Here is a 13,638-nt window from a genome sequence, read left to right on the forward strand (position 1 = left end):
AATGCAAATTTCATACAAACGGAAACTCCTAATATTTAAATTTATACATATGTAGGGCTCCTCTCGTGGCTCAGCTGTTTGAGGCTGTAAGCAACTGAACCACACAGACCAGAAGGTCCTGGTTCATCTGCAGTCTATGCGGAGTCAGCGGATCTCAGTTAAGGTAACTGTAGAGACTGATTATCCAGTCAGTTTTTCTGAGATTGTGCATTTATTTTTAAAACGCCAGCAAGCATATGACATTTATGGCAACTGATTACAATTCTTAAGACTCTCCAAGCCAAATAATTAGAAAGCTTGCCAATAGATTGCCTTATCTACACATAGAAACACACCCCACTTTCCTTAACACAGAAAACTTGATTACAGGTTGGCAATAGTCCAGGTGTCCAGGTCTGTATATGTCTCAACTGCTGCTGGAGTTTAACATACAGTTTACAAGCATACAAGACTATAGCTTGCCCACTTAGGATCACTGGACTGGTTAGGGCACTGGCTTGTGGGGTTATCTAGTCGAGAAAAAAAAATACTTACAAGCAAGTGTGTTGGTTTGACAACTTGGATAGCCTTAGCTAATGCAGAAGACATAGCAGTCAGTTGGCTTCTGATCTGTTCTGAAGGCATTGGCTGCAAGTAAGGACCTACTGGTGAATCTTCTCGCGGAGAATAGTTAAGGTCTGAGCCGAAACTTAAAGTACGAGAAGAATGATCTATGCGGACCTAGAACAAACAAAGTCAACAAAATCAACAAAGTATCTTTCCCATCTGAAAACAGAACTGCAAAAATTAAACTTATGAGTGTAATGACCTGAAACTAGCTTTCCATGTGGGTGATGCAAGCGGAGACAATCAATGATTTCAAAGGGAAACTGGATGAGCACTTGAAAGGAATAAACTTGCAGGTCTATGGGAATCGAGCAGGAGAGTGGGACTGACCGGATCGCTCTGTGGAGAGCTGGCATGAACTTGATGGGCCGAATGGCCTCCTTCTATGCCGTAAATGACATGGATATATATACATATATTTATATATATGTATATATTGTATGTGTCAAGTCAATTTGGAGAAATATCGCAGATCTAATATCCACACTTAAAAAAAAAATACATTAATTTGAATACATCTGGCCAGTGCCACAAACCCCACATCTTAGTTGAAGCAAGATTAAAGTTACCATTAAGGCTACTAGAAAACTTACTTTGTTTAAAGACAAGTTTGCTAGAAATTACTGTCTGCACTCAGTAAATCAGTGGTATAAAATGTTTGCCCAATATGGCTTCCAATATTCTGCACACAATTTTAAAGACAAAGGCCTGGAATTTTCATTGGAGTTCTTCCAATCTCTTGCTATTATTTTCAGCATGAGATCAGCAGAACCCATGGAAAAACAGCACTGATGACTAGAAAAGGTTATTTCTGATCATCTTCCACTGAAGTTGCAGCAGGAAAATCCCACATAAATTCTCCTAGTGTACACAAATCCTCCATTTACAATTTCCTCTTGGAAATAATTCAACCACAAGCACCCATTTAGGATTTTGAAATAAAGCCTCTTAGGTCAGGGTTTTGTTATTAGGAGATCAGAATGGACTACATTTCAATAGATCTGCACAAACTTCTGATAAAATTCCTGTTATCAGTGCAAATTCACTCAAAAATATATTTTGCTCAGAGCTTCTACTGAGTCTTTCATAGGAATAATTTCAGCTGACTGCAAATGAGAAAGCTATTCTCATTCCCAATATGAAATAATTGTTTTTAAAGACCCATTTATTAAACTTTAATCTGATAACTAAGCTCAGTATTTGAAATCTAACTGATCTTTGATATCATCGCCAATATCAATATCTGCAATTGTTGGCATTACCTGCAAATCACAGTGTCTGGCCGCATCAACAATAGCACGCTCCAGTTGAAAGGCATCAACAAAGGGAACCAAGGAAGCCAAACGAGTAAACTCTATACTTTGATAAATCTGGGCCACCTATGCAAATAAAAATGCGACAAAATGAATCAGGATTAAATCAAAAGCTTTACTTTTGCATGCTTTCCAGAGACCCGATTCAGATTTATGACTCTGGGATCTAACTGGTTATGGCTACTGACTTTGTGCTTCAATATAAACTAACCAGGGGTAACTGAGGTCCACACCACTTGCTAATATAGACTTAAATGTATGCTATTGAAGTTTTCTTCCAAAGACCGAAAGCTAAAACACCAGAACAAATTGGAACTGATGCTGAAATAATTTTAGGATGCAAGTTCAGATCACTAGCAGAATTGGCCAGCATCACTGTCCCCAAGAAAATATCAAAGCCAAACCCAAAATTTGTAACTTTGCACCAAAAAAAAAGAACAGGTGAGAATATACGCTATAAATTTCAAACATTCACGCCCTCCACCATCGGCACACTGCAGCCTCCGTCTGTATCATTTACAAGATGTACTGCAGCAACTCGCCAAGGCACCTTCCAAACCCAAACCTCCACTGCCGAGAAAGAGGAGGGTAGCAGGAGCAAGGGAGTACCAACACCTGCAAGTTCCCCTCCAAATCTCACCCTTCCTGACTTGGAAAAACATCGTTCCCTCATAGTTGCTGGGTCAAAATGCTAAAACTTCATACCTAACATTACCATGGGAAAATGTGAACTTGTCCACTTTGGCAGGAAGAGTAGAAAAGCAGTATACTATTTAAATGGCGAGTACGGTGGTACAGAGGGATCTGGGGGTCCTGGTACACAAAATTAGTATGCAGGTATAGCATGTGATTAGGAAGGCAAGTGGAATGTTGGCGTTTACTGCAAAGGAAAGAGAGTATAAAAGTAGGGAAGTTTTACTGCAGCTGTAGAGGACTTTGGTGAGACCACATCTGGAGAACTCTACAATTTTGGTCCCATTTGAAAAAAAGGATAACTGCGTTAAAAGCAGTTCAGAGAAGGTTCACTCAACTCATTCTGGGGATGATCTTAAGGAAGGTTGAACAGGTTGTCCCGTTGGGAGTTTAGAAGAATGAGAGGTGATCGTATCAAAACACACAAGATCACAGAATCAGAGAATCATTACAGTGCAGGAGGCCGCCATTTGGCCCCTCTTGTCCACACTGGCTTTCTGAAAGAGCAATTCCCACAGTTCCATTCCCCCACCTTCTCCCCGTAACTCTGCACATTCTTCCTTTTCATATAACTGTCTAATTCTCTTTTGAATGCTTCAATTGAACCTGCCTCCACCACGTTCTCAGGCAGCGCATTCCAGACCTTAACCACTCACTGCATGAAAAAGTGTTTCCTCATGTCACTTTCGCTTCTCTTACCAAATACTTTAAATCTGTGCCCTTTCGTTCTCGATCCTTTCACGAGTGGCAACAGTTTCTCTATCTACTCTGTCCAGACTCATGATTTTGAATACCTCTATCAAATCACCTCTCAGCCTTCTCTTCTCCAAGGAAAACAGTCCTTACATCTCCAATCTATCTTCATATCTGAAATTCCCCATCCCCAGAACCATTCTCGTGAATCTTTTCTGTACTCTCTCCAATGATCTGAGGGGACTTGATAGAATGGATACTGGGAGGATGATTCCTCTTGTGAGGGAGACTAGAAATAAGGGACACAGTTTAAGAAGAGATCTCCCTTTTAAGACGGCAATGAGGAGAATTTGTTTCTCTCTCAGGGTCGCTAGTCTGTGGAATTCTCCTCCCCAGAAAGCAGTGGAGACTGGGTCATTGAATTTATTCAAGGCTGAGTTAGATAGATTTTTGATAGACAAGGGAGACAAGGGTTAAGGTGGGGTGGGGGTAGAAAAGAGAGGGGGACAGACAGGAGGTGAGACCACAACCAGATCAGCCATGATCGTATCAAATGGCAGAGCAGGTTCTAAGGGCCAAATGGCTTGGTCCTATGTTCCTGTGGGGACTTCAGTTTGGTAATTTGTATTATTTTTGGGATGCGAGCGTCGCTTACCTCTAGCCTCATTAGTGACTACTGTTGTGGTAGACTACCCAAGGTAGTTCAAGATGGTACCACAGGCATGCAAATAGTAAAAACAAATAATTCAAAATACATTCAAATTCAAAATAGTGAGAAATTTGATGATATATGGAAAAACTAATATGGCAAGTTCTCCTACAAATACTTGGTGCCACAATGAAATTGGAGAGATTAGTTTGAAATAAAACGATCATGCAGCCCTATATTTTTGTACAAAGAGAGACTGGCAATAATGGCTATTTGTTTAGCCACTTGTGCTGCAGAAAAACTGAAGGTTAATTAGCAAATATCTGTCCAAGATAGAAAGACAATGAAATATGCATCTAAATGAAAAAGTGTTGATATTTCATAAAAGGTTATAATATACTTAATGTTATTTGAAGACAGGTAATGCACCAGTTTTTAAATAATGGCCATGGAACAAAAAATTAAAACAGGGATGAGCATCAAATTCAATTGCGAATAGATGATCCGTTTGGCATTTCAGTCTCTGGATATGTCTCTTGGAACCAGCAATATTCCAGCACTGCAGCACATGCTCGATTCCTTGGAATTGCATATTACAGAAACAAATCTTGATTAAGGGATCCTGAACAAAAGTAAACAGAGGAGAATAGGTGCAACATAAAAATACAGAGAGCAAGAAAAGGGAAGTTTAAGGCAAACTGAGCAGCAGCTACATTCTGCTATCCAGGATGGCAGGAATAACCATTTTTAAAATGACACCAAGACACCACACACCAGTTAGTTTTGAATCTCAGCCCTTTGCATTAAGCTTTCTAATTCAAAATGAACTGAATTCCTATAGTGTTTGACTGAAATATGTACACACCTGTTGAAGGAGTCGAAGGATGGTGTTATTCTGCAAATGAGGCACGTAATGCTGAAGTTCAGGCTCTTTTTCTGACTGATCTCTGACCCAATTGAGAACCTTAAGTAGGAGATTGAGAAAGGCAAAATTATGGCTTATGTCATGCCAACCTCAGTATTTAGTGGAAGAGTATATTTATGTACTAATTTGGCTTATAACACAATGAAATAAACAAGGATATGATCTAATGTAATTCTTGGCAATAAAGGCTGACCAATTCTTAGCAGGCACATATATAGGAAATTGGTACATGTTCAAAACATACCTTGTTGCAATATAGGAAACAAGACTGAAGCACTAATCTAAATGTATGGAGGTGACTGGCAGCTATGGCTATGTGGTTAAACCATCTGCTAATTAACCTCCAGTTTTACTTTAGCACATTAGAAATATCACTGATCTCAGAAGAGGAGAACAGGACAATGAAAAGTGCTGAGAGCTACATTACATAAAATTGCAATACAAAACAGGAAGATAGAAGTAGGCCATTCAGCCCCTCATATCTGCTCCACCATTCTATTAAAATCATACTTAAACTCCCTTTACCATTTTTGCTCCATATCCCTTGATACCCTTATCCAATAAAAATCTATTGATTTCTGTCTTGAAAAGTTCAATTGACCCAACATCCGCAGCATTTTGGGGGAAAAAAAAAGTTCCAGATTTCTACAATCCTGTGTGCGGGAAAAAAAATGCTTCTTGTTTTCACTCCTAAAATTAGAGCCTAGGTCTTGTTCTGGATTTCCCCCAAAGAGAATAGTTTATTTGCATCTATCCTATAGCACCCCTTTATGTGTTACCGTGATTAGATCACCTAAACTTGGGAACACCTCTTCAGTGGGACATCACAATATGAATAGTAGATCTTAGACTTGCAACTAATCCCTGCTAAACAGCTCAAATACAGAATATGGAAGCCAATCTTATTTTTATTACCTTAGTGACACGCCCACAAAGCTTGAGCGGGTGGAACTCCCCTTCTAACCAGTTATAGACGTCCTTCACTTCAGGTACGGCGTACTGCATCACGTTGAACCGGACCTGTTTTTTTTTTAAGAAAAGAAAAGTGAGCTCAGAAAGGAGAATGTAATTATAGTGATTCTCAAAGCATTATTGAATAGTCTCTAAATTAATTTACAAAGTTCGTTTATAAAAGGAAGAATGGGCCGAAGGTTCAGCTCTAATAGAAGCCTGCACAATTTCTTTAAATTGGTCAAATTTCTCATATTCCCACTTTAATGTTAAGATGCACCACATCATATAGACATTAAAGGACTTCATTATACCAAGATCTCAAAAGATATCTCATTCAACTGTGATAATTGAGGCATAATCTGATTTAGTTCAAGCAGACAGGATTTCACTAGCTGTGATAGGAATGTCAAATCGTAAGTCTTTTAACTGATCCCTGTCAAATACAGAACTACCAGCACTGCCTGAATATTCTTCCGATATTTCATCTTAAAATCTTAATTGAATTGGATTCCATGAAACACTAAGGATTGTGGTCATCAGATAATGGAAATGAATTGTTAGACATTCATACATATCCACTACAGAGAATGCTATACAAGGTTTTCTGCCAGATATGCAAGAATATCTTACCAATGCTAAATCAGAAACAATTCAAATAAAATGCATTACCTTAAAGATGTAACTGAATTCTTGGAAATAATTCATTGTGGAGATCAGTTATTAATTAACAATTACTTCATTGATGACCTCTTCATTTTGAATTTAATATAGATGGCCTGCGTAGTTTTACAAACAGCTAGAATTCTCTAAATGACCAATCTTGTCTGAAGGTGACTGGCAGCAGTGCTACATTTGAATCAGCCATGCTGCTAATTAACCTTCAACTCTTATTCTGGCACACAAGCAATGTCACAAATCTCACTACAATAGAGAACGAGATAATGAAACGTGCGTTATTACAATACATTCTATTCTGCCACAATGACAAACCTGCATATGATTATACTTTTCAGATTGGATAAAAGTGATTTGTCGAAAAATTTATAAAACTGGTAAACATACAGCACTCTGCATAATGAAGGAATTTCAACCATTACATAAAAATGTGCTTGTCAAAAGGACTAAGTATCTGGAATCCAAAACATGAGCTCAACTAAACAATTTCCTACTGCTCAACTTAATTATTAAACATTTTACACTGGAATGATGTACCTGGGTACAGCAGTGTGATGGTTATGTTACTGGACTAGAAATTCAAAGAATGCAAGTTCAAACTCCATCATGGTAGTTTGAGAATTTAACTTCAGTTAATTTAAAAAAATCTGGAAATAAAAGGCTGGTTTTAAAAGAAGTGATCACAAAGCTATAGAATTATCTCGAAAACCTAGATGCTTCGCTAAAGTCCTTTAGGGAAGGAAACCTACAGTCTTTACCTCATCTGGCCTATACATGCCACACCAATGGGGCAATAAATGCTGGCCTTGCCAGTGTCACATCCTGAGAACAAATAAAAAAGAACTGTAAAAATTAAGGTTTGCTCTGGTGGGATGACAATTTGGGCACACTAAAAATCATACCATGTCATTAATCAGACTTTGTCGAGTTGGAGGTGACTGCAATCCCAACAGTGTAGCCAATCGCCGGTGCTTCTCAATGATAATACCATCCATGTCTAGCAATCGGGCAATGTCTGTCCTTTCAGGGGTAATAGGAATTGATAAAGTAGCCAAAAGCACTCTAGTAGACATTCTGTAAATGTAGTAAATTAAAAGGGTCAATGTAACCAGAGAATATAGCCCTCTTACTACAATTAAAAAGCATGCAATGGATTTGACTGTTGAAACACGCTAACGGCTGACAGTACACAGTTTGTAAACAAAATATTTGAACTACAAATCTGGTGCATGGGGAAACTAGACATTGTGACTGCAGAATATGCGCACACATGCAATGCAATTACTATCCTTACTATTGGCAGGGATAACTTTCAAAGTACTCAGTGTAGCACTAGATTGTGGTTCTCTATCACAACTAGGATTCTTAGAAAAAAAAATAGCAAATTGATTAAACACTGTAAATGCAAGACGACTATTATTTCTTACAAGTATAAAAATCAGATTTGTAAACTGTGTATGTTAGACCTTCAATCTTGCAATCTAAATTAGGCAGGAATTACCTCAACATTACATCACTCGATTCCATTAAATGCACTCTAACCCTCAACCATGTTGTCTGTTGTAGCTCAAAGGAATTTTCCAAAGATTGGATTTTTAAACAATAAATTTCCTAATGTTGAAAAAGTTATAGTATTTTAATAATTTATTTTACTCTCTCTCCAGAGAATTAAATCGCCTGACATTTTAATTCTCCGCCTCAGTCCCACTACTCTGTCCTCGGCCTCCTCTACTGTTCCAACCAAGCTCAAAGCACAAGGAACAGCACCTCTTCTTTCAATTGGACACTTAACAGCCTTCCAAATTCACTACGGAGTTCAACAATTTAAGATCATTACCTCTGACCCCATTTCTCCACCACCCCCTCCCAACCCCGTTTTGGATGTTAGTTGCTGGCTGCGATTGTGCTTTCTCTCTTACACCTCTTCTAGATCCATCTTTTCTTTCTTGTCATTTAATGTCACTTGCCTCCTACCCCATCACAAATTTCCCATTTGTTCTCCATACCCACCCCTCCACCAAACTTGTTTAAAACCTGTTCCTTCTCTAACCTTTTCTAGTTCTGATAGAAGATCATTGACCTGAAACATTAACTGATTCTTTCTCCACAGATGCTGCTTGACCCGATGAGTATTTCCAGCATCTTCTGTTTTCATTTTAGATTTCCAGCATCTGCAGTATTTTGCTTTTGTCATTAAGGTCACCTCCCCTTTGTACTCTTTCTCCAATGATATAATTTTGCCTTCAAAAGCCTGAAAGATGAAATGCTTCATCTGCAACTGTCAAGCAGTTAAAACAGGTGTGACCCTCCCCTGGATTCAGTCACAGTATTATTTGTTTCAACCCAACCATGGGAAGCACCTACCAACAATCCTTGAGATCAAGAACTCTCACCCTCATGGGAAAATGGGAATCTACTACTTGCTATTCTTTGCTGTAGGACATTAGTACACCAACTGCATCTCAGCATATCCTTTTAATGCTGTGTTCCACCAGATCAGCATGATGTCTTCTCCCCAGTGTTTTATTACAACCTAAAGTACTTCAGTGTTTATCACTAGTTATGCAGTTAAATATTTTTGCACCTCTGCATCTCCTCTTGAGAAAGATTCTTTCTCATCTCTCTGGACAAATGGTAGAGTCGGTGAAGAGTAGATGCATGAAACAGAGCATTTCCAGATTTCCAGAATACTGTGGAAACTTTATTATAGTAGTTAGCCATCAGCTGGGGCTTGGGAGGCTTCTTGGACAAAGAGAACAGTCCATGAATGTCTTCTACTGCCTTGAAAGCTTCCTATAAAATAAACATGCTTTTAGAAACACTGTACCAGAATTCTCAATAATCCAGAAATTTATAGACAATGAAAGTTTTAATTCCCAGAGTTGAATTTTTTTTTTTTATTAGCATGTTTCTTGGTAGTTACAAAAAAGCCAATGGATTCAATTAGGAGAAACCATTCTAGTCCACATCTCAACCAAAACGGTACTTGTTCTTCCTCCCTACTAGGCAAGTTTGACAACCGCATTAGGGATCCATCCTATTGTTGGAACGGGAAATAAGATCTAAAAGTTGGCTCCATTTATTATGGATACCCATACAGCAGACAAAATCTGCAAATTAAGGCCAGCAACTAATGCTAAAATCTATTTAGATAGATGGATACAGTACTGAAACAGGCCCTTTGGCCCACCGAGCCACCAATAACCACCCATTTATACTAATCCTACATTAATCCCATATTCCCTACCACATCCCCACCCATTCTCCTACCACCTACCTACCTACACTAGCGGCAATTTACAATGGGCAATTTACCTATCAACCTGCAAGTCTTTGGCTGTGGGAGGAAACCGGAGCACCCGGTGGAAACCCACACGGTCACAGGGAGAACTTGCAAACTCCACACAGGCAGTGCCCAGAAACGAATCTGGGTCGCTGGAGCTGTGAGGCTGCGGTGCTAACCACTGCGCCACTGAATGGACATTGAAACTAGTTGCAACAAACATGACTGATCAATAAAACTGCAACATTTGCCAGCAGTTTGTTCATCTCGGCATTTAATCATTCTTTTAGATCTCGTGTGCAGCAGTTAGGTTGCAGTGTTTACTGTCTTTTTTAGGGCTATAATCCAGGCATTTTATCATGAGAACCTCCCAATGCAACCAGCACCTGTAAGTTTAAAGGCACTCTGCGATGAGCAGAGTACATGCTGTGATCTGCTGGTCTCCAGTCAACATGCACGCTATTCAACTCACCACCACCTTATTTGGACACGTAATTATAAGCAGTGCTGAGAATCAGACCGGTATGTGCAATGGTTGCAAGGTCAACTGACTAACTAACTTCACCAGGAGTTTATATAAACTGACTACAATGAAAAGCTCTGCAATTAATTTTTTTTTTTTTTTTTTTTATAAAAAGAGCAAGGATACTTTTCCCTCACTGAAGCCACATAGTGCTGCAAGTGTAAGGGATCCCAACTGTTTCCCTAAAATATTAATAACCAAATTCTGTCAATCATTCTGTGCACTTACTCCAAAAAGGTGATATGGATTTTTTTTTTTATTCATTCATGGGATGTGGGTGTCACTGGCCAGGCCAACATTTATTGCCCATCCCCAATTGCCCCGAGTGGCTTGCTAGGCCATTTCAGAGGGCATGTAAGAGTCAACCACATTGCTGTGGGTCTGGAGTCACATGTAGGCTAGACCAGGTAAGGACAGCAGATTTCCTTCCCTAAAGGATATTCAGGAAAGAAACTCTAAGCAACATTCCCAGCAAAAAAATGACTGTCATTCAAACTCTGCTGACTACTTAAAAAAAAATAGAATGCCCTTTCTCTTCCCGGTTTGCCGAGAGGTTCAGCAACACATGACTGATGTTTGTATTGGGTCCTGGCACAAAACAGAACATAATGCACCCCTATACAAATCAGTACAAAGTATCAGATACAAAGTAAGATTTTTGAGATACTTCCTCCACTACCAATCCATCTCTGAATGCTAGAAGGACTACTACAAGTGTTGCTCATGATTCTTTGTGCAGCTGTATGTTCATTCTTTAATGTTTCATGGATGCAAGACAGTTATGTGGGGAATGAGCCTGTCTGTTCATTTGATAAAAGGTTCATAATCCCCGACTCGTCATTATTACAGAACTCAGTAACAGTACTTTGCATCACTCTGAATGGTATTGTCTCACTCTAAGCAACAAGTTTATAGCTATGCCTTACTTTAAAAAAAACATGCAATCAACTCATTATGGAAAGCCAATGGTATTTAATGAAGTTCAAGTGTTACCTGCCAAAGCTCCATACTAATTGCACTATCTAGCTGTACAAGACGAGTCTCCAGATGCATGGATTGGCTGTCAGGATTATTAAGGTTGATTGCTGTACTTTGGTTATGGTGACGTTGGATCTGGCCTAAGTGCATACGCAAGTTGTCACATAACTTGCGGAATTCTGCCTTACGAGTATATTGCAGGCAGAACTTAAAAGCTATGAAAAAAAACACATTAAATTCATGAAGTAATTTTCAAGAATAATATCTAGCACCAAATGCAACAGATTTTGTTCCACCATAGCTGAAGTGCAAATAGCAAATATTAGCATTGAGGATGTCCCCAAATGAGAACGAGGACAGGTGCTATTGTACATTTATCAATAGGATTCATTCAATTGTAGAATGCTGCAGTGAATCAAGAAAAAGGCAAAATAAGAAACCTGATGTATTGAGGTGGTAGCAAATAAAATTGTTTGTTGACGTAAAGTAAAACTCCAAAAGTTTGATCACAATTCAATGTCCTCATTTCACACACTTATTAACAAGCTGACTACCACATTTATTCATAGCATTTTTTGATGCACAACTTCTTAGGTTAGAAGGGAAGAAACAGCAGGAGTCAAGGGCAATTTCAGAGTGATTGGAAGTGGGTCGTGATGTCCCACCAGTTTAGGTTCTGGAAATGCTTCTGTTCACCATGGACAATGATTTGGATACAGGGCAAGAGGAAATGGTGTTCTAACTTAGAGATAATACTAAAACAGTGAGAATAAATAATCCTGACGATTAAAAGGAAGTTGCAAAGGGATATTGATAAAATGTTGGAATGGCAAAAAGTGGCAGATGGGGAAATACGTTTTGGCTAAATTTGGATTTTGTGCTGCAGGTTTAAGTCATTAAAACCACCTCAAAACTGAAAAAAGGAATACTGGGTTTTAGGAGAGTAGCTGTAAAATATCAAACTCCAAATGTAACCATGAACTTGTATAAAACTTTGGTAAGACCACAGTTTGAATGCTGTCTGCAGTTTTGGGCTTTACCCTACAAATGGGATTAGGCAGGTAAGATAGAAACAGACTATTATTCAACGACTGAGGGATCTAGAATGACAGGACACAGATACAACATTAAACGCAAGAGATTTATGACAAAGATCAAGAAAAACTTACACAATGGATTCGAGGTTGTGGAAAGCACTACCACTCAAGCAGAGACCATGTGAACATTCAAGAATAAATCAGAAATAGTCAAAGGAAATGGGGATAAAGGGATATGGGAACAGGGCTGACAGAAAATCAAAGGTCACCAAAGAAACTCTTACCTTGTTGGGCAATGTCATGATAAAGGCGCTCCACTTTAGAGTTGTTACGCAACAGATCCAAACACTGTCTGTAGGACTCCCAAAGAAATTTAACCCATGGAGTTAGAAGCAGGCGATCTGTACGATCTTGGGTGTCCTCACCACTAACAGCACTAAGCAGCACACTGCAAATAAATATTCATCATTATTGGCTAAGATATATTTTTCAGTTCCATAAATTTAACTGACTGAAAAGTTTCTATGTAATTCTAAACATATGATACAGAAAGATGGTGGTACTAGGTTAGCTTTTTAAAAAATCTAATTACAACAGTCAAAAAACACAGGTATAATACCTGCACTGTGGAAGCTACTATATGATTTAGTCATGTAATTCCAGGTCATTTTAGCTAAATACCCCCTCCCACTTTGACTTATCCAGAATTGAATAACTAATGAAACAGCACAGCAACAAACTACAGGGAACACTAAAAATACCACAAAACATCACAGCAATTAATGTCATGCCTGTGACTCAATGCTGGAGTGCTGTATAAGCTGAATACAAAGTTCAGTCATTTTGCAAAATACTCTTACTAAGGTTTGTTTTCTGCCAACAATGTATTTTACCACAAAATACTTTATACAGTGAAGAGTTCCATCAGGATATTTGGCTTAGTAGCCATGGTTAACATTTTCTCAGCAATTGCACAAAATTAGATGCTGCAGCTTCAGTGGGGGCTGGTTCTTCTACCTCTGTTCACTCGGGCTTCTTTCTTATTCAAATATCAGCAACATTCTTCCGCACAGCATCAGTTTTCATGTCAGTCAGAAATTCACACATCTGGACTTCCTTATCACCATCTTGGTTTCAAACGTCCTGACTGCTGGCAGCAAGAGAAAGCTCATGCCCTCAAAGGTTCACTGCTTCAGAATTTGCCATAAATGCCTGCATGGAATCCTTCACTAGGTCAGATTCAGCTGCTTCTGATGACAATGAATTTATAATACTGAAAGTAGTTGGCAATTCTATTTTTAAAATGCTG

General features: G+C 38.8%; 1 protein-coding gene and 2 non-coding genes across 3 annotated transcripts in view; all 3 read right to left on the bottom strand.

Moving 5' to 3' along the window:
• eif3s10 (eukaryotic translation initiation factor 3, subunit 10 (theta)) overlaps positions 1-13,638 on the bottom strand; it is a 46,158-nt gene that overhangs the window by 15,795 nt on the left and 16,725 nt on the right. The window contains exons 4-11 of the mRNA XM_068052994.1: positions 12,614-12,777; positions 11,308-11,507; positions 9,093-9,301; positions 7,411-7,582; positions 5,795-5,899; positions 4,820-4,918; positions 1,869-1,985; positions 535-720 (exon numbers count right to left, since the gene is read on the bottom strand). Of these exons, the coding sequence (XP_067909095.1) occupies positions 535-720; positions 1,869-1,985; positions 4,820-4,918; positions 5,795-5,899; positions 7,411-7,582; positions 9,093-9,301; positions 11,308-11,507; positions 12,614-12,777 (1,252 nt within the window). The remainder of the gene's footprint in view (positions 1-534; positions 721-1,868; positions 1,986-4,819; positions 4,919-5,794; positions 5,900-7,410; positions 7,583-9,092; positions 9,302-11,307; positions 11,508-12,613; positions 12,778-13,638) is intronic.
• On the bottom strand, positions 5,163-5,293 carry LOC137381006 (small nucleolar RNA SNORA19). Its single transcript, XR_010977104.1, has one exon. It is a non-coding gene; the product is annotated as a small nucleolar RNA SNORA19 (small nucleolar RNA).
• LOC137381005 (small nucleolar RNA SNORA19) lies at positions 6,652-6,787 on the bottom strand. Its single transcript, XR_010977103.1, has one exon. It is a non-coding gene; the product is annotated as a small nucleolar RNA SNORA19 (small nucleolar RNA).

Source organism: Heterodontus francisci, chromosome 20 (genome assembly GCF_036365525.1).
Source record: "Heterodontus francisci isolate sHetFra1 chromosome 20, sHetFra1.hap1, whole genome shotgun sequence".
Lineage (NCBI taxonomy): Eukaryota > Metazoa > Chordata > Chondrichthyes > Heterodontiformes > Heterodontidae > Heterodontus > Heterodontus francisci.